The 21,742-nt window shown below is 47.5% G+C and overlaps 1 protein-coding gene across 1 annotated transcript in view; it reads left to right on the top strand.

Moving 5' to 3' along the window:
* The first annotated feature begins 3,686 nt into the window (after positions 1-3,686).
* The window catches only part of LOC133138265 (collagen alpha-1(II) chain), a 33,103-nt gene continuing 15,047 nt past the window's right edge, over positions 3,687-21,742 (top strand). Inside the window, exons 1-26 of the mRNA XM_061256869.1 lie at positions 3,687-3,780; positions 4,692-4,700; positions 6,045-6,254; positions 8,388-8,422; positions 9,054-9,086; positions 9,179-9,232; positions 12,183-12,284; positions 12,633-12,710; positions 13,177-13,221; positions 13,330-13,383; positions 13,948-14,001; positions 15,117-15,170; positions 15,356-15,409; positions 15,662-15,715; positions 16,553-16,597; positions 16,738-16,791; positions 17,424-17,468; positions 17,712-17,765; positions 17,901-17,999; positions 18,450-18,494; positions 18,778-18,876; positions 19,027-19,080; positions 19,831-19,938; positions 20,315-20,368; positions 20,746-20,844; positions 21,289-21,342. Coding sequence (XP_061112853.1) covers positions 3,687-3,780; positions 4,692-4,700; positions 6,045-6,254; positions 8,388-8,422; positions 9,054-9,086; positions 9,179-9,232; positions 12,183-12,284; positions 12,633-12,710; positions 13,177-13,221; positions 13,330-13,383; positions 13,948-14,001; positions 15,117-15,170; positions 15,356-15,409; positions 15,662-15,715; positions 16,553-16,597; positions 16,738-16,791; positions 17,424-17,468; positions 17,712-17,765; positions 17,901-17,999; positions 18,450-18,494; positions 18,778-18,876; positions 19,027-19,080; positions 19,831-19,938; positions 20,315-20,368; positions 20,746-20,844; positions 21,289-21,342 — 1,740 coding nt within the window. The remainder of the gene's footprint in view (positions 3,781-4,691; positions 4,701-6,044; positions 6,255-8,387; positions 8,423-9,053; positions 9,087-9,178; positions 9,233-12,182; positions 12,285-12,632; positions 12,711-13,176; positions 13,222-13,329; positions 13,384-13,947; positions 14,002-15,116; positions 15,171-15,355; positions 15,410-15,661; positions 15,716-16,552; positions 16,598-16,737; positions 16,792-17,423; positions 17,469-17,711; positions 17,766-17,900; positions 18,000-18,449; positions 18,495-18,777; positions 18,877-19,026; positions 19,081-19,830; positions 19,939-20,314; positions 20,369-20,745; positions 20,845-21,288; positions 21,343-21,742) is intronic.

Here is a 21,742-nt window from a genome sequence, read left to right as displayed (position 1 = left end):
TGGTCCTGGAGAGCCACAGGGGTCAGCTGGTTTTTGTTGCTTGTGTGTATGTGTCTGTGTTATGTATCTGTCTGTGTGTGTGTATGTCTGTGTGTTTCTGTGTATCTGTCTGTGTGTGTGTGCCTATGTGTGTGTGTGTGCGTGTGTGTAGCCAGTATGGAGATGTGTGTTTGGTGTGGGGTGGTGTTCAGGTGTGTGTGTGTGCGTGTGTGTAGCCTGCATGGAGATGTGTGTTTGGTGTGGGGTGGTGTTCAGGTGTGTGTGTGTGTGTGTGTGTGTGTAGCCTGCATGGAGATGTGTGTTTGGTGTGGGGTGGTGTTCATTACATTACATTATTGGCATTTGGCAGACGCTCTTATCCAGAGCGACGTACAGTTGATTAGACTAAGCAGGAGACAAACCTCCCCTGGAGCAATGCAGGGTTAAGGGCCTTGCTCAAGGGCCCAACGGCTGTGCGGATCTTATTGTGGCTATACCGGGGATCGAACCACCGACCTTGCGTGTCCCAGTCATGTACTTTAACCACTACGCTACAGGCCACCCTACACGCTACACGCTACACCCTACACGCTACACACACCCTGTTCAGGTGTGTGTGTGTGTGTGTGTAGCCTGCATGGAGATGTGTGTTTGGTGTGGGGTGGTATTCAGGTGTGTGTGTAGCCTGCATGGAGATGTGTGTTTGGTGTGGGGTGGTGTTCAGGTGTGTGTGTAGCCTGCATGGAGATGTGTGTTTGGTGTGGGGTGGTGTTCAGGTGTGTGTGTGTGTGTAGCCTGCATGGAGATGTGTGCTTGGTGTGGGGTGGTGTTCAGGTGTGTGTGTGTGTGTGTGTGTAGCCTGCATGGAGATGTGTTTGGTGTGGGGTGGTGTTCAGGTGTGTGTGTGTGTGTGTGTGTGTAGCCTGCATGGAGATGTGTGTTTGGTGTGGGGTGGTGTTCAGGTGTGTGTGTAGCCTGCATGGAGATGTGTGTTTGGTGTGGGGTGGTGTTCAGGTGTGTGTGTAGCCTGCATGGAGATGTGTGTTTGGTGTGGGGTGGTGTTCAGGTGTGTGTGTATCCTGCATGGAGGTGTGTGTTTGGTGTGGGGTGGTGTTCAGGTGTGTGTGTAGCCTGCATGGAGGTGTGTGTTTGGTGTGGGGTGGTGTTCAGGTGTGTGTGTGTGTGTGTAGCCTGCATGGAGGTGTGTGTTTGGTGTGGGGTGGTGTTCAGGTGTGTGTGTGTGTGTGTGTGTGTGTGTGTGTGTGTGTGTGTGTGTAGCCTGCATGGAGATGTGTGTTTGGTGTGGGGTGGTGTTCCGGGGTGTGTGTGTGTGTGTGTGTGTGTGTGTGTGTGTGTAGCCTGCATGGAGATGTGTGTTTGGTGTGGGGTGGTGTTCAGGTGTGTGTGTGTGTAGCCTGCATGGAGATGTGTGTTTGGTGTGGAGTGGTGTTCAGGTGTGTGTGTGTGTGCGTGTGTGTAGCCTGCATGGAGGTGTGTGTTTGGTGTGGGGTGGTGTTCAGCTGACTTCACAGAGAGCAGAGTGGTGGCACTGAGCCTGCGGGGTGATGACAGGGCTGGAGATGAAACACAGGCAGTGTTTTTGTTTGGGGGCTCTAATCCTCTCTATCCCCACAGCAGCCATCAGACAGAGAGAGACCACAACACACAGAGCACAGTTACGGACCAAGTACAGTCTCTAACACCCTCTCTGGCGCTACACCAAATCACCATCTCAGGCAGAAGCCACGATCCATGCACCATGGGTCATTTTGCCCAAAACGAAGACTAAGAACTGGTTTCATGCTGATCAGTTTTATTTAAATTTCCAAATGTAATAGCAGAAAATAAACGTACATAAAACAAATAAATAAATAAATAAATCAAAATGCTCATGAACATTTCAGTTGTGCATCAATCAGGGCCCACCGAGTGTTCCGGTGGCACTGTGACCATGGCAACCTCCGGGAGGCCCCTCCCATCTCAGGGAATTAGGCGGCAGGTTCCCACGGTGCTTTTAACGGCGAGCCTCGCGCCTCAAACGGGCGTCACCCTTTCACGCGAAGTGCGCGCGTGCTCTCCGGCGCAGAGCCGCGCGCAGGCCTCGGCCTCAGCGCGGTTAATCCACGCGCAGAGTTTAAACACAACGCGGCCGGGCAAACCCGCTTCATTCTCACGCCCGACGCGACAGCTCTTCGCGCAAAGCAGGTCATTTGGAACCGGTCTCCACCTTCGCCCGGACAAAGTCCCACGTCAATCATTCATTTTGAGCCAATCCTAAATGCGGCGACCTCCCTGGCCACTCCTCCCAGCAGAAATAATAATGAGACTGGATGAGTTTATCATAAACTTCGGGAAGGCGATCCTACGGGCCTTTACAGGGCCTGGTAGTTATGGATGCTCCATATAAATCGGATACTTACGTCGTCATTATCATTCACGCTTGTAAGATTCGTTCATAAAGCAAAGCACATTCATATTGGGTATCTACGGCCAACATGTTGCACGACAATTCATTTGGAGATCGTGTACTTGGTTTCAAATGCGCTTTTCATTGAAAAGTGTTCTTAAAATAATCGTTTTAGAATTTGTTTTTCCTCGAAACAGGTTCAAGTGCTTTTGTCTCAAATAGAAATTGCAAGCTGCATAGCGCAATCAATTCCCCTTAGAAATAGCCCAGCGTCTTCCGTACATTACAGCTGGGTGTACCTAAAGAGAAGACTATTGCCGTTTTAAAAGTCAGTGCTCAATATATAAAACTTGTCCTCGTAATAGGCGACACACAAGTGTTGGAAAGGCAGGATTCCACTGTACGCTCCGTCACGTACGCTACTTCTCAGCAGGAGGGTCACAATTTTCTGTTCAGACAAATGCCACCTTTCTTACTTATCCGGAAATATTTATATATACAAATGTCCTTTGGAAACGCAGGTGCTTTCGTTAAAAGTTCCGAAAATCGCAATAGTCGCGATAAGACACATATTCAATCGTCGTTATAAATCGTTCTGACTCAACATTAAACAATTTTAGTCAACATGTCAGTATTTTTAGCAAATGTTCCACCAACAATCTTTTTCTGCTTTACCGCTCCGGCATAATAGCGTTTTAACGCACAAGTAATGTAATGCAATGTCAAGCAGCCTACATGTTTAGCAAGTCCTGCCCAGGTATTTTTTGCATCAGGGAAACAGTAAATATATTTTACAAAATAATATTGCTTAATTAATTAAAGATACAATAACGGCTAGCAGTTTAAATATAAGAGCGTCTTCCAGGCACCTCGCCGGACACTGAGAGAGGAATACGGCAGTCGACTGCGTTTGGTAAAGTGGGGTGGGGGGGGAGGTGAAGGATACTTTGGGCACCCCGTTTCAAGACTGACGAGGAGGGGTCTCGATGGAGGGGGGCTCCGGTTTCAGGGCGGCTGGGGGTAGGGGCTGGGCTAGGGGAGGACTGGTGCTGAGGAATATACGAAGATCCATCGAGGGACGGCACATTTAAAACCGCAGCGCTTTTCCAGGAGCGGGCGGGTGCCGAATAACTGCAGGGGCCTGGCGCTGGATCACCCCGTCGATTTTGGGAAGTTTGTCTGTATGGTTCGGCTGTCACCGGGAACACACACTCACTGAAAGCGCAGAGATCTGTGTCCGGTGCCGGGCTCCGCTTTTCTCCACGTTTCCCGCAGCGTCCTGCGTGTCTAACATTTAGACATGTACATCTTTGCGGATTCCAGGACGCTCCTGCTGCTTGCAGCGACGCAAGTCCTTCTACTAGCCTTCGTCAACTGCCAGGAAGAGGATGACCGTGAGTTGCAACTTCTTTGTTTTGATTTGCACTAGGAAGTTATTCTTTTGTTACACAATCTTGCAGAACATGCATTTGAATATTGCACGTTAATAGAGGGTTTTAACGCAGAAAAGAAGTTGTAAAACTGGTGATTTGGGTTTGTTGGCTTGATTATGATCATTTGTGCCTCAATGGGGGGTTTTAATTGTAGCATATCAGAATAATTAAATGAAGCATTTATTATTTGTTTTATCGGCTATGTCTTTAACGATCCTAGGTATTCGTCATATGGTTAATATTAACCACGTTTCATATTTTGAATTCTGGGTTTTGTCATATAGATTAAAATAGCTGCAAAATATTAAAAATAGCCTTCTTTTCCATTCTGTGAGCGAGGAATTCTTGGGCACTAAAAGTAAAACTGTTAAATAAATAATTATTGTGTGGACCGGCAGCACTGGCTCCGTTAGATACCTGTTGGAGACGAAGGAGGGGGGCAGGTAGCCTCCACAGGGGGACAGAAGAGCCTGTTATACCGCTAAAGTGCTGACGCCGGTGGGAATTATGTGCAGTAATAGGTTGTCAAAATGGGGAAAAGTTTTGAAAATGGCTTTTTTTTTTTTTTTTTACTGATAGCGGTTTCAATTTCATAATTAACAGTAGGCACAAACCGGATCGCGTTCCTAAAGTTCACAGGTTTATCTGATAACAGTGGATAGGCTCGCCCACCCCCCCAGTTTAATGTTGACATTCCATCACAGTGTGTTAGCAAAGACACGGAGACCTTTCACTGATGTGGACTGGCGCTTTGGTGTCCCTACGCGCTGAGTCCTGAAGCCTACAGAAAGCGTCACTGCTGCAACGGGTTTACTCTGTTCAAATGCCCAATTCATAACTTGTCTCGCAGTGTAACCGGAGCCCGGATGGAGATGAGGAAAGTCAAGCAAACTAGACAGAAAAAAAAAAAAACCGCACAATACACGCACTGTGCGCTCTCGCACCCAGGGTCCAGAATGCGGAGGGGAGCAGGCGCGCTCTTTCCGCCCAGCGCAGGTTCTGCGCGATCCCGAGATTAGCAGGCTCAAAGGGCAGCGTGAAGCGGCGGGCATCAAAGGGACTCGCTTTTTGGAGGGGGGGGACTTCTGGATGAGATGGCAACAAGGAACTGTGCTAGTCGCAAATTCCTTTGAACAATAATATCCGAACACCTGTATTTGATTCATGGGTTCCCCTCGATTTTCAATTTAACTTTGTAAACGTCTTAATATTCAATACTGAACGGAACATATATACAAAATAGCAATATTTAAAAAAAGGAAAAAGGAATAAATAGAGAATATCATAGGCTACATAGGTTCATATCTTTGTATACAGTGTTTGTACCGGGCCCTGACCGAGCCAGCGGGCCCCTACGGGCAGCTGGAAGCGCAGCTCCCGTATTTGCACAAGGCAGGAGGCTGCCAATTTTGCACCGTCCCTAAAAAAGACCCTCATTCATCCGAATTTGCGGTCTATTAGGATACCAAGCCTTATCCCGGCCGGCAATGCAAACAAAGCGCCTGTCCGCGAGCGCTTAACATCATACAAACGGCTCTTCCACCGTAACTCATAGTAACCTTGATGATTTAGCGCGTTGCTTTTGAACCATGTAATTAAGCGGTCTACGCGCACTGTTTACTTTTGTATGTCCTCACCGAAATGTGGGCGACTGATTGTTGTAAAATGCGTGCTGTGATTCGTATTATAGAAAATATACCGAGTTTAAAAACATTCTGTAGGCCTAATGTTTTGGACATTATCCGTTTCAAACGAAACCACAAACCCTTGCATTTTCAGGAAGTTTCAAAGCCGAAAATTTCAAAACAATGTTTCAAGCGAATGGTTAAGCGCGTTTTCAGGTGTGTCTTCACATTCAGAGATGTTAAATTCCTGCATATTCACTGCCGCGCTGCGGTTCGTTGTGGGAATTGCAGGTACCCAATAGAGAAACGTCTTTACCGATATTTGCGATGACGTTTCGCAACCTAATGTTTTTTTGGAAACTAATTGATTCGATTATGGCTATAACCTTATTCTTCTGTGCTTTTGGGACACAGGAAGTTTCATTGCTGTGAGCGACTGAGCTTCCACACTTTGCATTAACAAGTGTGTAGTTTGAGTGAGTAACTGAATGAGTGAGAGTGAGTTGGCCAGACTTTATAACTTGTCTCTCTTCCACCATCTCCCGTCCGAACCCCACCCGGGCCGTGCGCCGCGCTCTCGGGCTGCGCGCGCAGAGTTAGCGGGTGGGTGCGTGCAGGACGGACAGCGCTATAGCGATAAGGACGTGTGGAAGCCGCAGCCGTGTCAGATCTGCGTGTGCGACAGCGGCTCCGTTCTGTGTGACGAGGTCATCTGCGAGGAGCAGCGTGACTGCCCCAACCCGGAGATCCCATTCGGAGAGTGCTGCCCCATCTGCCCCCTGTCCCGGCAGCCCACAACACAGGGTCCTCATCTATTTATTTACCCCTCCCTTGTAAATAAATGACCCTCATTTAACCACCCCAAAAAACCCCACAAAGAGCAGAGCTGCTGCAAAGCACCACGGGTAACGCCTCACACCCACAGGTGGCAGGTGTGGGAGTGCCAGGGCACACATGGTGAAACAGCTGCTGCTGCTCTTTGGGGCTTTTTTGAACAATAAACAAATCCGAGTGAAATAATAATGAAGGAGAGAGACGCTTCTAATTTAATTCAAAAACATAAACGCAGGTAAACAGAAACACAGATAAATGTTTATGCCATTTTTGAATTGGCTTTGCATGGTTATTGGGGATGGCCGGCTCGTGTAGGAATGCGTGTTGGCGGTGTGAAGTGTGACTCTTCCACAGCAGAACGCTCACACGCCTGTCATACAGGCCCTCATCACGCTTCTGCACCAGATTTGGATCCTACAAATCAGGGATTATACCTCACGAGCATGGCACGTATTTGAAATTAGAAGTGTCCTTTCTAAAAGAAAACTGTTCTTGCACCTCCTTTTTTAGCGCCGATGTAAAATCTGAATAAATCATGAATTTCAATCGAAAGAGAAATAGAGATACTACTCTGTGCTAAAAGAGAACCGGTGCAAGAAACAGGAAATGGGTTTGTTCTGAAATGCATTCATCCCAGTTAAAGCGGTAACTGAGGAGGATTTAACCAGACCTGGGTCAAATACATCATTGTTTTGGACACAAATACTTTTCTGCGCTAGACCGATCTTGCCTGGTGCATCCTGAGCCAACCAAACGTCCAGAAGGCAGGGTTTCGCACTTTTTGAGAGACAAGCTCAAGAAAGCGCAGAAAAGTACTTGATTCCAAAATAGCGACGTGTGTGACCCACAGCCAGCCGGTCCTGCCTTTGTGAGGCCTGGCACAGTTTACTGCTGACCGTCTGGCAGCTATGCCTGCTGCCCCCTGCACCATGACTGACTGCCTAACGGCACAGAATAACCACACAGAATAACCACACAGAATAACTACACTGAATAACCCCACAGAATAACCACACAGAATAACCACACAGAATAACCACACAGAATAACCACACAGAATAACCACACAGAATAACTACACTTAAGAACCACATGTACAGTCCCGCTATGGAGAGAGACCCTTAGGTTCTCCCTCAGCTCCAGAGTCACCCATCAGCACCAGACTGTCGGGTGTTTAGTCAGGGGGGATTGTCCCCTGCTTAGTCTAATCAACTGTGAGTCGCTTTGGGTAAAAGCATCAGCTACATAACACATTTATTATTTTATTGTATTTTGCCTGTATCTGTGCATGAATAACCCCCAGTGACCTGTGTTAACCCCCCCCCCCCTCCCCCCATGCCTAACCCTGCAGCATGTCCTAACCCAATCCGAATGGGCTCCTAGGGTTCCCTGTCCACCTGTCTGATCACACGCTGTTTCCTCCAGCTGCCTTCCGTTTACGCCCTCCCCCCCCAAACAGACTGCAATGTAACAAATGTTCATGACCAGTGTTAATTAATCACACATTCTTCTCTCCCTGCTGAACCCCTCAGGACCACTTGGTGCCAAGGTGAGGTGGAGCTTTAATTACCTCTCTTACACCCGCAGATTTTGGATTAAATGCAGTTATGGTGTTTATAATAAAGTGCTTTTCGTGGCAAAGGATAGCAGTATTTTATGCCAAACATAGTTCAGGTCTCCTAATGAAGCAGACATTTGTGAGAAGAAAACTCTTTCCTTCTCTTTGACACCTTTTTTTATTCCTAAATTTCTAAATTGAATGTAAAACATGTTTTCTAAAAGTGATAATTTGACAGCCATGGCACAATGTATGAGACACTGCACTCTACCGTGATTTAGCGCCTCTTTCTACTTTCTACTCGCAGAAATAGAGGTATGAAAACTGCATAAAAAGCAAAATAATTTTGTCGCTGGCGTGGATCCCTATAGGTACATTACATACAGCGATATACAATTAATTTACACCTTTTTTGCTTGAATTACATACTCATTTGTACCCAAAGAGAGCACTACTAATGGAATAGGCATATACAGAGACTGATACTGCCATTTTTTAATTTTTTTTTAATTTTCTCAAAAAGTAATATTTGTGTTTCTGCTTTTGGGTACAGGGACAGAAAGGAGAGCCAGGAGACATCACTGACGTAAGTATCCAATGCTAATGCTGTTTAAGTGCTCTGAAGAGTAGCATCTTCAATGCTAACGCTGTTTAAGTGCTCTGAAGAGAAGCATCTTCAATGCTAATGCTGTTTAAGTGCTCTGAAGAGTAGCATCTTTCAATGCTAATGCTGTTTAAATACTTTGAAGAGTAGCATCTTTCAATGCTAATGCTGTTTAAATACTTTGAAGAGTAGCATCTTCAATGCTAACGCTGTTTAAATGCTCTGAAGAGAAGCATCTTTCAATGCTAAAGCTGTTTAAATGCTCTGAAGATTAGCACATTTTAATGCATACACAGAAAGTTAGTCCAACGGATGGCTACAGGACAGTGAACGCAAAGGAAGGTCACATGATCAAGGAAAATGGAATAGGAGGGTCACATGACTGGGGAGGGTCACATGACTGAGGAAAGGCAATAGAAGGTCACATGATTAAGGCAGCCAATACTTAAGGGCCTATGCTGCTCACTTTATTTACCAAAAGGGTGTAGGGTGGAAGTTTTTAGCAAAAACACTCTCAAAAAACATTATTGTATGGAAACCACTGTATTGTTGCAGTGTCGCCACCTACTGGTGGGCACATGAACTGACCGTCTCTCTGCTCCTCTGTCTCCAGGTTGTGGGCCCCAGAGGACCAGCAGGCCCTATGGTAGGCATGGTTACGGGTCTTTATTCAGTTCAGCATGGAGCAGGTCTGAGTGTGACCTGGAGATACTCACTCTCACCTCTCTGCACCTACAGGGTCCTTCAGGTGAACAGGGAGTCCGTGGAGACAGAGGTGACAAGGGGGAGAAGGTGAGATATACCAGTATCTACGGTGTATGTCCCTCTCTGTATATGAACAGTGGTGCACTGGGCTCTTCTGTCATTTTCAAAAACTGAAAAACGAATAGATCTGCACAGTTGTTGGGCATTTGAGCAAGACCCTTAACCCCATATTGCTCTGGGGGGGATGGTCCCTTGCTTAGTCTAATCAACTGCAAGTCACTTTGGATAATGTACTGTAAAACAAAAATGCGGATCAAATGCTCAGCTCTGTGTGCTGGGCATGGAAGACTCCAGCTATTGCTAAGCTAAAGATGTGCTGATTTGAATCCAAGATATGGAGACAGAACCTCAGCCTTGCTGGTTAACAGTCTGTGTCGGAATGTTCTGAAAGACAATGTTCTAGAGTTCTAGTTTCTTGACTTCCTGTCTGTGTGTTGGGAGTTGTAGTCTCTTGTCAAACTGTAGTTTAACAGCGTGGTGCTTCTGTAAGAGCAGTTGGGGCCTTTTCCAGAAAAAAAGATTTAAAACATAAAGATGCTACTCTTTCACTGCTTGGGCTGTGACCTGTTGCAATGCATTATGGGTGGTGTCCACTGTTTGCATATACATGTAGTATTAGGTAGTTTTAGTATCCTATTTTATGGTTTAAGACATCCTAATACTAAATAACTCAAGATGGCCGCAGTAAGTGTATATGTGCGGTGTGCTGAGCGTGATTGGTCAGCAGTGTAGTGCAGTGATTGTGATTGGTCAGCGCTGTAGTGCAGCGATTGTGATTGGTCAGCACTGTAGTGCAGTGTGTGTGATTGGTCAGCGCTGTAGTGCAGTGTGTGTGATTGGTCAGCGCTGTAGTGCAGTGATTGTGATTGGTCAGCGCTGTAGTGCAGTGATCGTGATTGGTCAGCACTGTAGTGCAGTGATTGGTCAGCGCTGTAGTGCAGTGATTGCGATTGGTCAGCACTGTAGTGTAGTGATTGGTCAGCGCTGTAGTGCAGTGATTGTGATTGGTCAGTGCTGTAGTGCAGTGAGTGTGATTGGTCAGCACTGTAGTGCAGTGATTGGTCAGCGCTGTAGTGCAGTGATTGCGATTGGTCAGCACTGTAGTGTAGTGATTGGTCAGCGCTGTAGTGCAGTGATTGTGATTGGTCAGTGCTGTAGTGCAGTGAGTGTGATTGGTCAGTGCGAATGCCAATATATCAGCAGGGGTTCGATAAAATCTTTCACTTAATGTGTGACTTAGCTTTATGCCAGCTACCTCAATGAAATGTATATTCAACCATTTTAAACATATGTACAATGAGTTCCGTAAGTATTAGGACAGTGGCAAACATTTAAAGGGCTCTATTTCCCACACAGTGCACTCGATTTGGATGAGCATGACAGTCTGACAGTCTTTCATTTGAGGGTATTTACATCAAGACTGAGGGAATCGTGTAGGACTACAGCCTGTTGAAATCGTTTCTCAGTCCACATACTCACAGATATAACTGGATATAAAACTTAATTCAATATCCTTAAGTATATATTCCGTATCTATACATGTATAGCCTATTAAAGCTATTATAGTTTGTTTAAAAAAACGATTTGCATAACAGGAAGGAGAACAGATCTGAACAGGGAAAAAACAAAAACAGTTTATAAGCACCTGGATCATGACCAGTCCAAGACAAACACTGCCCCCTACTGGCCTGTCATAAGTACACAGTCTTGGGTTCATGTGAGTGGGCCTCACATTATTACCACAGCCACCGAAGCTCTGCTTCAACAGACTCACCAGAGAGAGGCAATAGGGCCACAACACAGGTTAGGGTTAGGGTTAGGGTTAGGGTTAGGGTTACTTTCCTTATCCTATTAGGGTTAGGTTTACTATCTGCCTGTCATATAGGCTGTAGTATAGGGCCATGGTGTAGGGCTGTATATAACTGTATGTATGTACAATATGGCTGTATGTACAATATAAGGTTACAGTGTAGGGTTTACCATCAACCTGTCCTATCGGCCGCAGTATATAAGATTACTCTGCCGGGTTACTGTGTATGTGTACTATACTGTGTATGTGTACTATACAGTGTATGTGTACTATACTGTGTATGTGTACTGTACAGTGTATGTGTACTATACTGTGTATGTGTACTATACAGTGTATGTGTACTATACTGTGTGTACTATACAGTGTATGTGTACTATACTGTGTATGTGTACGATGTGTACAGTGTAGGAATCCTGCATAGGTCCGTACCAGACCTGGGTCAAGTACTTTTCTCCGCCTTACTGAGCTTGTCTGGTGTACTGGTTGGAACTTTAGAAATACTCCCAAAAAGTGCAAACCCTACCTTCTCTACCAGACAGTAGAGAACATTTTAGAAATTTCTAAAAAGGAATTCATGTTAAGATTCATAGGTATATCATTCATATTTTGTTTTCTTATTTGTGTTATAGAAATGCATCATTAGAGTAGGAATGGGCCAATGGGTCATTTCTGCCAAAACAACTGCTACACAGGTTATGAAAATTAAATATGAATATATTAAAATAAAAAATAAATCTATTTTGTTTAACTTTTTTATTTAGATTGAATTAGTGGAATTGATTCCACCACAGACATACTGAGGAAATCAGTGATGACAGTCATCCAATTAATTTAATTTAAATACTTACACCATCTCATAATACCACAAGACGCACAAATGCAGGTACTCCTGAAACTGCTCACATATGTTCATACACCCATGCAAAAAAGAAATATGTTGAAGTCTACTATTTCTATTTTAAATATAATTCATTAAAGTTTGTGTAATTTGTTTGAAGTATATTGAGGACACTATATTGTCACAAGGGCACTGATTGAGGTTTGGCTGCTGCGTCTGAAATGCAGAGTCCTAGCCTGCAGAGGGCAGTATGGTGAGACTAGAGAGCCAACATTATGGAATAAAAACATATCTGTACATATAACTTGAAAATATGATCGCATTTTCAGGGAAGTCTTGGCCCCCGAGGACGAGATGGAGAGCCTGGTACCCCTGGAAACCCCGGCCCCCCCGGCCCCCCCGGACCCAACGGACCCCCCGGACTCGGAGGAGTAAGTGTGGCAGAGAGGAGGGGCAGGCTGGCTCACTTCTGTTCATGCTCCAGATAAATAACCAACGTATGAGAAAGCAGAGCGGGGTCTCACACCACTAGGAGGTGCTGTAGGGACAGTGGCACCACACTGTGAAGGAGTTACTGGATGAATGCACATGGGTGTTAATGATAACTGATGTTCATTCTAATTAATGTTCATGGATATTCGTGCTGATGGATGCTAATGCTCATTGAATGGATGCTCATGCTGATGGATGCTAATGCTCATTGAATGGATGCTCATGCTGATGGATGCTAATGCTGATGGATGCTCATGCTAACGGCGGCGCTCCTTGTCTCTGTGCAGAACTTTGCAGCTCAGATGTCGGGTGGGTTTGATGAGAAGGCTGGAGGAGCGCAGATGGGTGTGATGCAGGGACCCATGGTGAGGCTTCACTGGGTTCACCTCAGGGTTCACAGGGTTCAGAGGGCTCGGGAGGGCTTCAGAGGGTCCAGTCTATCCATGGAGCTGCACTCTACACATAGTGTTCTATACCTATATCACTACAATGCTGCCACCGTGTGGCAGGAAAGAGTTACAGCAGTGTCTGCTGGATGAGGGTTGTGTGTATGAAGGTGTTTTACTGCATTAACAGATGGGAGATTATGTGATTATGGCGGGGTTGGGCCTGACAGCAGTTTCTCAATCAAGCCAATGAAGCTGCATTTGATTTTGCATTTGATTTTGAATTTAATCTCTCCCTCTCCCTCCCTCCCTCCCTCCCTCCCTCTCTCTCCCTCCCTCCCTCCCTCCCTCCCTCTCCCTCCCTCCCTCCCTCCCTCCCTCCCTCTCCCTCCCTCCCTCTCCCTCCCTCTCTCTCCCTCTCTCTCTCTCTCCCTCTCTCTCACAGGGCCCTATGGGACCCCGTGGTCCTCCAGGACCAAGTGGCGCTCCTGTAAGTACAGACACAGTCTCTCACTGTAAATAACATCTCTCCCTCCCCACCCTGCATTAAGTATCTGAGCTCCTCAGCCTAACCTCACCCCCCTGTCCCCCCCCCCAGGGCCCCCAAGGTTTCCAAGGCAACCCCGGCGAGTCTGGAGAACCCGGCGGAGCAGTGAGTGTCCCCCAATATCCCACAATGCAACACTGCATGAACACGGCTCCTCAGGACTACAACCCCTCTCCTGCCACATCAGGGGACTAACGTGTGTGTTAGAGACCAACACGCGTGAGAGACACGTGTTAGAGATGCATGTTAGAGACGCGTGTTAGAGACGCGTTAGAGATGCGTGTTAGAGACGCGTTAGAGATGCGTGTTAGAGACCAACACGTGTTAGAGATGCGTGTTAGAGACCAACACGTGTTAGAGATGTGTGTTAGAGACCAACACGTGTTAGAGACGCGTGTTAGAAACGCGTTAGAGATGCGTGTTAGAGACCAACACGTGTTCGTTTTCTGAGGCGGAACCAGAGTGAAAGATCTGAGAAGAGCCTGGCATCCTCTCATGGCACAGTAGGAGAAACCGAGACAAAAACCAAGGGCCACATACGATAAGAGGAATCGCTGGAAGTGTGTATATTATTGAACACTGACTCTCTGTGCGTTGTCTCTGCGTGTGCGTGTGGGTGTAGTGTCAGAGGGGTGCTACAGGTTCATTCTCTCTCCGTTCCTCTCTCAGGGCCCCATCGGCCCCCGTGGCCCCCCAGGACCCTCCGGCAAAGCAGGAGAAGATGTAAGCCCCGCCCCCCAGCACCAGTGACCAACACTGACCACTGCTGGTGTCAGATCTGCTCACCATCCTCACAGACATCAATGTGCCAGCGCCCCCGCAAACACTCCCACACGAACCCCCCAGCACTGACACACACACACACACACACACTCCCACATGAACCCCCCAGCAGACACACACACATGAACCCCCAGCACTGACACACACACACACACACATGAACCCCCAGCACTGACACACACACACACACACATGAACCCCCAGCACTGACACACACACACTCCCACATGAACCCCCCAGCACTGACACACACACACACACACACTCCCACATGAACCCCCCAGCACTGACACACACACACACACACACTCCCACACGAACCCCCCAGCACTGACACACACACACACACACACACACACACATGAACCCCCCAGCACTGACACACACACACACACACTCCCACATGAACCCCCCAGCACTGACACACACACACACACACACACACACACATGAACCCCCCAGCACTGACACACACACACACTCCCACATGAACCCCCCAGCACTGACACACACACACACACACTCCCACATGAACCCCCCAGCACTGACACACACATCAGCAGTGCTCATAGTCAAAAGCCTGCTAACCCTGCCCACAGATACCAAAGCTACAGACCCAGAGACTACTGACCTTGCTCAGACACCAAAGCTACAGACCCAGAGACTACTGACCTTGCTCAGACACCAAAGCTACAGACCCAGAGACTACTGACCTTGCTCAGACACCAAAGCTACAGACCCAGAGACTACTGACCCTGCTCAGACACCCGAGCTACAGACCCAGAGACTACTGACCCTGCTCAGACACCCGAGCTACAGACCCAGAGAGTACTGACCCTGCTGCTCACAGACACCCGAGCTACAGACCCAGAGAGTACTACCCTGCTGCTCACAGACACCCAAGCTACAGACCCAGAGAGTACTACCCTGCTCACAGACACCCAAGCTACAGACCAAGAGAGTACTGACCATGTTCACAGACACCAAAGCTACAGACACCAGAGCTACAGACCCATGTATAGCTTCTAAAGGAACTCTCTCTGATCTTCCTGTAGGGTGAAGCTGGAAAGCCAGGCAAAAGTGGAGAGCGTGGAGCACCTGGGCCTCAGGTAAATATATCCCCCCTCAGGTACGACAGCAAGAGCTGCAGCCTCCACACTCACCACGCCATTCCTCCAGACACATCCTGCAGTTCAGCCTTATCTCAGACGGCGAGGAGACGTGGTGCGGTCGTGTCTCTGAGAGGAGACGTGGCGCGGTCGTCTCTTTGCTGACGTGTTCGTTCTCTCCGCAGGGCGCTCGCGGGTTCCCTGGGACGCCGGGACTTCCTGGGATCAAGGGACACAGGGTGCGTATGATTGGCTGACAGGGCTTTGAGCTTATGCCTGTGCACCAATCAGTAACTGATTTCAATACCTGACCTAAGGGCCTGTGTCCACTAGCCCTGCAGTTTATAAACCCTGAGGTACCAGCGTACACACTGTTAGCTGTGCCACGCAATTACTCACACCTGTGCTGATGTGCTGTACCTGCGCTGATGTGCTGTACCTGCGCTGATGAGCTGTACCTGTGCTGATGTGCTGTACCTGTGCCTCTGCAGGGATACCCAGGTGTGGATGGAACGAAGGGCGAAGCAGGAGCTGCAGGAGCCAAGGTAAGACTGACAGAGAGACCGTCACTAAGAGAGACTGACAGAGAGACCGTCACTAAGAGAGACTGACAGAGAGACTGTCATTAAGAGAGACTGACAGAGAGACCGTCACTAAGAGAGACTGTCACTAAGAGAGACTGACAGAGAGACCGTCACTAAGAGAGACTGACAGAGAGACCGTCACTAAGAGAGACTGACAGTGAGACCGTCACTAAGAGAGACTGACAGTGAGACCGTCACTAAGAGAGACTGACAGAGAGACCATCACTAAGAGAGACTGACAGAGAGACATTCTATAAGAGAGACTGACAGAGAGACCGTCACTAAGAGAGACTGACAGAGAGACCGTCACTAAGAGAGACTGACAGAGAGACCGTCACTGACAGAGAGACCATCACTAAGAGAGACTGACAGAGAGACATTCTATAAGAGAGACTGACAGAGAGACCATCACTAAGAGAGACTGACAGTGAGACCGTCACTAAGAGAGACTGACAGAGAGACTGTCACTAAGAGAGACTGACAGAGAGACCATCTATAAGAGAGACTGACAGAGAGACCGTCTATAAGAGACTGTCACTAAGAGAGACCGTATATAAGAGAGACTGACAGAGAGACCATCTATAAGAGAGACTGTCACGAAGAGAGACTGACAGAGAGACCATCTATAAGAGAGACTGTCACTAAGAGAGACTGACAGAGAGACCGTCTATAAGAGAGACTGTCACTAAGAGAGACCGCTACGGAATGGCACAGTCCCTTCCTGTGCAATGCAGGCACTCTGTGGCACTCTTTGACTCTCTCTCCCCCTCTCCCTCACTCTCTCCTCTCTCTCTCCAGGGTGAAGGAGGTTCTCCCGGAGAGAACGGTGCCCCTGGACCAATGGTGAGTGATCAAGGACTGCTTCTCTTTCAGCAAATAATTGTTTTAATTTTTAATTTTTATCTTTATTTTAGCAGAAACCCCTGCTTTTCTGTGTTGCTGAACTGAATCTCTCCTGTGTGTCCGTCTGTCTGTCTCTGTAGGGCCCACGAGGTCTGCCTGGTGAGAGAGGTCGTACAGGAGCCTCCGGAGCTGCTGTGAGTATCATCACCCCACTCTGCACACCTGATTGCCCCATCCTCCTCCAACTCAAGCCCCAGGCTTCAGGCCTTTGACTAGGCCGTGCCCATGGATGCTAGACCTTAATCTCTCTGCAACTGTTTTTGAGTGTCTCCATCATTAAACGTACTGACTCTGACCGGCATACATAACGTAACATAACATAACATATCATAAACATCTTTACCTGAGGTTAGACTGTGTGAGGAAATCACACCTTTCTAAACCTCTGGTGATATTCAGCATAATCCTCAACACGACAGTCCCTCCATTACATCAGCTATGGTCACTCACTCTGTCCCATTTAAAACAACATTTCACCGCCCCCTACTGGCACATTATGATACTACTCTACAACGTTGTTACTGCCCTCAATGCCACGACTAATTGCTGATTGTGGAGCTGAACAGAACACACGAGTCATTATTTTATAACACACACAGACAGTCACTGCTGATTCTCTATTTGAGGTAACCTGAACAAGGTCAGGTGACAAAAACATTGCTGCTGTCTTTGCTGAAATAAAATGATAATCAGTGTTAAAGTACTGAAGTGTCCATCTCGCTCCCGACAATATCACCTCCTCTCCCTCTCTCCCCCTCTCTTGCAGGGTGCTCGTGGAAACGATGGTTTGGCTGGCCCTGCTGGTCCTCCCGTATGTACATTTATGATTATTATATTTTATTGTGTTTTTGTTTTTATTATTATTATTATATGGGATTCTATGTTATTTGTAGTCTCTAAAACATCAGCAAATGAAAAACTGAATGTGGCAGTTTTTCACACAAATTAAAAACATAAACAATGAGTCAGAGGTGATCAGATGTGTCATTTCCCTCTCTCCCCCCCTCCCTCACTCTCTCCCTCCCTCTCCCTCTCTCTCCCTCTCTCTCTCTAGGGGCCTGTTGGACCTGCTGGGGCTCCCGGATTCCCAGGCTCTCCAGGTGCTAAGGTGTGTGCTGCTCACCTGTACTCACCTGTCTCAGTCTCCATGGCAACACTGACCTCACTGGGCAGCACAGAGCTGCACCAGGCCCTGTTTCTGTATGATTTTGGTTTAACCTTCCCCCCCCCTCCACCCCCCCAGGGAGAGGCCGGGCCCACAGGAGCTCGTGGACCTGAAGGAGCACAAGGACCCAGAGGAGAGTCAGGCACCCCTGGTTCTCCAGGCCCGGCTGGTGCTGGGGTAAGTAACCCCCCTCCCCACACTACACCCATCAGGCGGGGCAGATAGGGCCCACACCAGCGAGACACACTCAGCCCAGCTGGATCTGTCATCACAAACTGTCCCGACAAATCTCCCCCCATAATTTCTGTTAGCTTAGCACACACCAGCTGGAAAACAGTGTTCACAACATGAACACAGAACACACTGCGAACATACAAACATACGCACATGGTCATTCCTACATTGACAATCGACGATACGAATGTGCGTTTTTACACACACTCATCTGGAGACAGAAGGCAGAACGTGACCTCTCCAGTGTTCGGGGTTATACAGTGTGAAGGTGGATGTGAGCTGTGTGTGTGTGTGTGTGTGTGTGTGTGTATCACTGATTCCTGCCTGTGTCTGGTTTCTGATTCCTGGCTGTGTTTGGTTTCTGATTCCTGGCTGTGCTCGGTCTCTCTGTAGGGTAACCCTGGTACTGATGGCATCCCTGGAGCTAAAGGATCTGCTGTGAGTAAACTCTCTTTATGAATTACATCCATACCCTAATCACATTCACTACTAGTCATCAAATAGACATACAGCCATTTTGTTGCTTAGTAGTCGGGGGGAAAGGGATACCTGTAGAAACTGTGTATTGCCTGTAAAGCTAGGATGTGTAGATTTAAAGCAAAGAAAAATAAATAAATTTTTACTTAAATAATTGGCTTGTCATTCTTTAATTGTTGGCTTTGATTAATCAATGCTTGGTTACAGTGAGTGATGCTCTGGTTGTCTTTGTCTCCCTCTGCAGGGCGCTGCGGGTATTGCAGGCGCACCTGGTTTCCCTGGCCCCCGGGGGCCACCCGGACCTCAGGGAGCCACAGGCCCTCTGGGGCCCAAGGGACAGTCGGTAAGCACCGCTCTTTACGGATGTACCCCAAAGCGCAGGACATCCCAGTGTTCATAGGGTTCTGTGTCCCACAGGAGACACATGACTACATATTTGATGGACGTCTCTCTCTCTCCCTCTCTCTCCCTCCCTCTCTGTCTCCCTCTGTAGGGTGACCCCGGTATCACAGGGTTCAAAGGTGAAGCTGGACCCAAAGGAGAGATTGTGAGTCCCGCCTTCAGCCTGTATGCCCCTCCCACCTAAACCTGGCTCATCCAATCACGGCAGGAGAGTAGCATAGACTGACAGTGATCAGTTTCATCATCACAGCCTCTCAGTAGTTGTGTAATGTGCCTGTGTAAACACAGCAATCTACAGGGGCTCTTATTGCCTCAGTGATTATACCACAGGTAAAGCTGTATCACAGTAGCACAGGTAAAGTTGTGTTACAGTAGCGCAGGTAAAGCTGTATTAAAGATAGCACAGGTAAGGGTATAACACAGTAGCACAGGTAAAGGTGTATCACATTAACACAGGTAAAGCTATGTTACAGTAGCACAGGTTAAACTGACACAGTAGTACAGATAAAGGTGTATCACAGTAGCACAGGTGAAGTTGTATCACAGTAACAGAGGTTAAACTGTCACAGTAGCACAGGTAAAGGTGTATCACATTAACACAGGTAAAGCTATGTTACAGTAGCACAGGTTAAACTGACACAGTAGCACAGGTAAAGGTGTATCACAGTAGTACAGATAAAGGTGTATCACAGTAACACAGGTAAAGCTATGTTACAGTAGCACAGGTTAAACTGCCACAGTAGCACCGGTAAAGGTGTATCACAGTAACACAGGTAAAGCTGTGTCACAGTAGGACAGGTAAAGCTGTATCAAAGGAAGCACAGTATGACCACATATTCACTCATCTAGGACTAATCAGAAACTGACCAGGCATGTGTTTGGGCACCCTGCTCAGGGTGCTGCAGGACCCCTGGGAGCCCCAGGCCCCGCTGGAGAGGAGGGGAAGAGAGGGGCCCGAGGAGAGCCGGGTGCTGCAGGGCCCAACGGACCTCCAGGGGAGAGGGTGAGTGTATCCCTGCTACACCTGAGCCCTCAGGAGAAGCCTGCTACACCTGAGCCCTCAGGAGAAGTCTGCTACACCTGGTACAGGTGACCTAAGAGCTCTGAAACGCTCTCCGGCACACAGCTGGCCTGGTCCCTAATACAGCCTCTCTGCCTTCAGGGAGCTGAAATAACACTCACTCTGTGGGTACATACTACCTGCTTAAGCTGAACAAAGTAATATTGTTTGACAACTTTCAGAATGAGATAAAAGTGTGACAGTAGTGAATCTTTCCCGAGCGAATGTATTTTTCTTAATTTGTGTACAAAAAGCACAGTGTGTGAGAGATGTTCTGCATTTCAAGATGGCCGCCTCACCCTGACATCCTTGTTTCTAGGGTGCTCCGGGTAACCGCGGGTTCCCTGGTCAGGATGGGCTGGCTGGCGCCAAGGTGAGTAACACACACCTGTCTGTAATGGAACAGGCGTACAATGAACACTTCGAAAGTCACTGACTTTACAACATTTCTGTCCTGTATCTTTAACCTTCATAGAGCGACCATCAAACAGACACACTGTTCAGAGTGAACTCCTGGGTGAAATGCTCCCTCTCTCTCTCTCTCCCTCCCTCCCTCCCTCTCTCTCTCTCTCTCTTTCTCTCCCTCCCTCCCTCTCTCTCCCTCCCTCCCTCTCTCTCTCTCTCTCCCTCCCTCCCTCCCTCTCTCTCTCTCCCTCCCTCCCTCCCTCCCTCTCTCTCTCTCCCTCCCTCCCTCCCTCCCTCTCTCTCTCTCTCTCTCTCTCTCTCTCTCTGACTCTCTCTCATGTTTAGGGAGCCCCAGGGGAGCGCGGGGTCCCAGGTCTTGGAGGACCTAAGGGAGCCAACGGTGACCCAGGTCGTACTGGGGAATCTGGCCTGCCGGGTGCTAGGGTAAGTCACCTGACCACTGCAGTGATGTCAGAGGTTGCCATGGCAATGTTAACTGCAGTCATATACACACACATACATTAGCTTTAGCATTTGGGGGTTATTATTGTGGGTTTGGTCATTGTTATCACCCAAAAGGTTCTCAGGTCCAGTTATACAAATCTTCATACTCATTGACCCAATTGAGCATATATTTCACTTGACAATTATAGAGCAGTTTAAAGAGTTTTAAGTTTCAGTAATAATTTCCTAGTTGTATTTAGCACATTATATTGCCATGGAAATATGTCTCAGTGCTTTAAAAGTACAGATTACAGTGCTGTGACTTTTAAAGTGATTTGAGATATTAGATATTAGTGTAACTGTCACTATACAGACTGAAGTCGTCATAGCAACATAGCAAGTGACCACTCCATGTGAAATAATCTCTCTGTGCTCGGCTTGCAGGGTCTGACTGGCCGGCCCGGTGACGCTGGTCCTCAAGGCAAAGTTGGCCCTACTGTAAGTGTGGCCGATACCGTCTGTCATGCTAATACCTAACTGGCTAACTGTGTCAGTGTAGCACAGACTCGTGCTATTTACCCCTCTCATGCACGACACAATCTAGTACCAAATTTTTCCCTAATAAAGAATTACAAGTCATACATACATACATACATACATACTTCCCTAAGCTCTGTGGAAATTGAGTGACTACAACCAGGATTCACGTCCAAACAGTAGTTCTAAGGAAAGCATATCATCAACGAATTCAAAAATGTCTAAAACACTGAAATTACCTTTCTATTAGCTAGTTATAGGCTAATGAACAACAACAACAACAACAACTAGCCTAGCCGACTACCTGTAAATAACGGACTATGTGCACTTCAGTTATGTTTTGAGTAGTCCATTAAGGGGG

This window comes from Conger conger, chromosome 10, assembly GCF_963514075.1.
Source record: "Conger conger chromosome 10, fConCon1.1, whole genome shotgun sequence".
Lineage (NCBI taxonomy): Eukaryota > Metazoa > Chordata > Actinopteri > Anguilliformes > Congridae > Conger > Conger conger.
The sequence above is the reverse complement of the archived record's forward strand: the minus strand, read 5'-3'. Positions and strand labels throughout refer to the sequence as shown.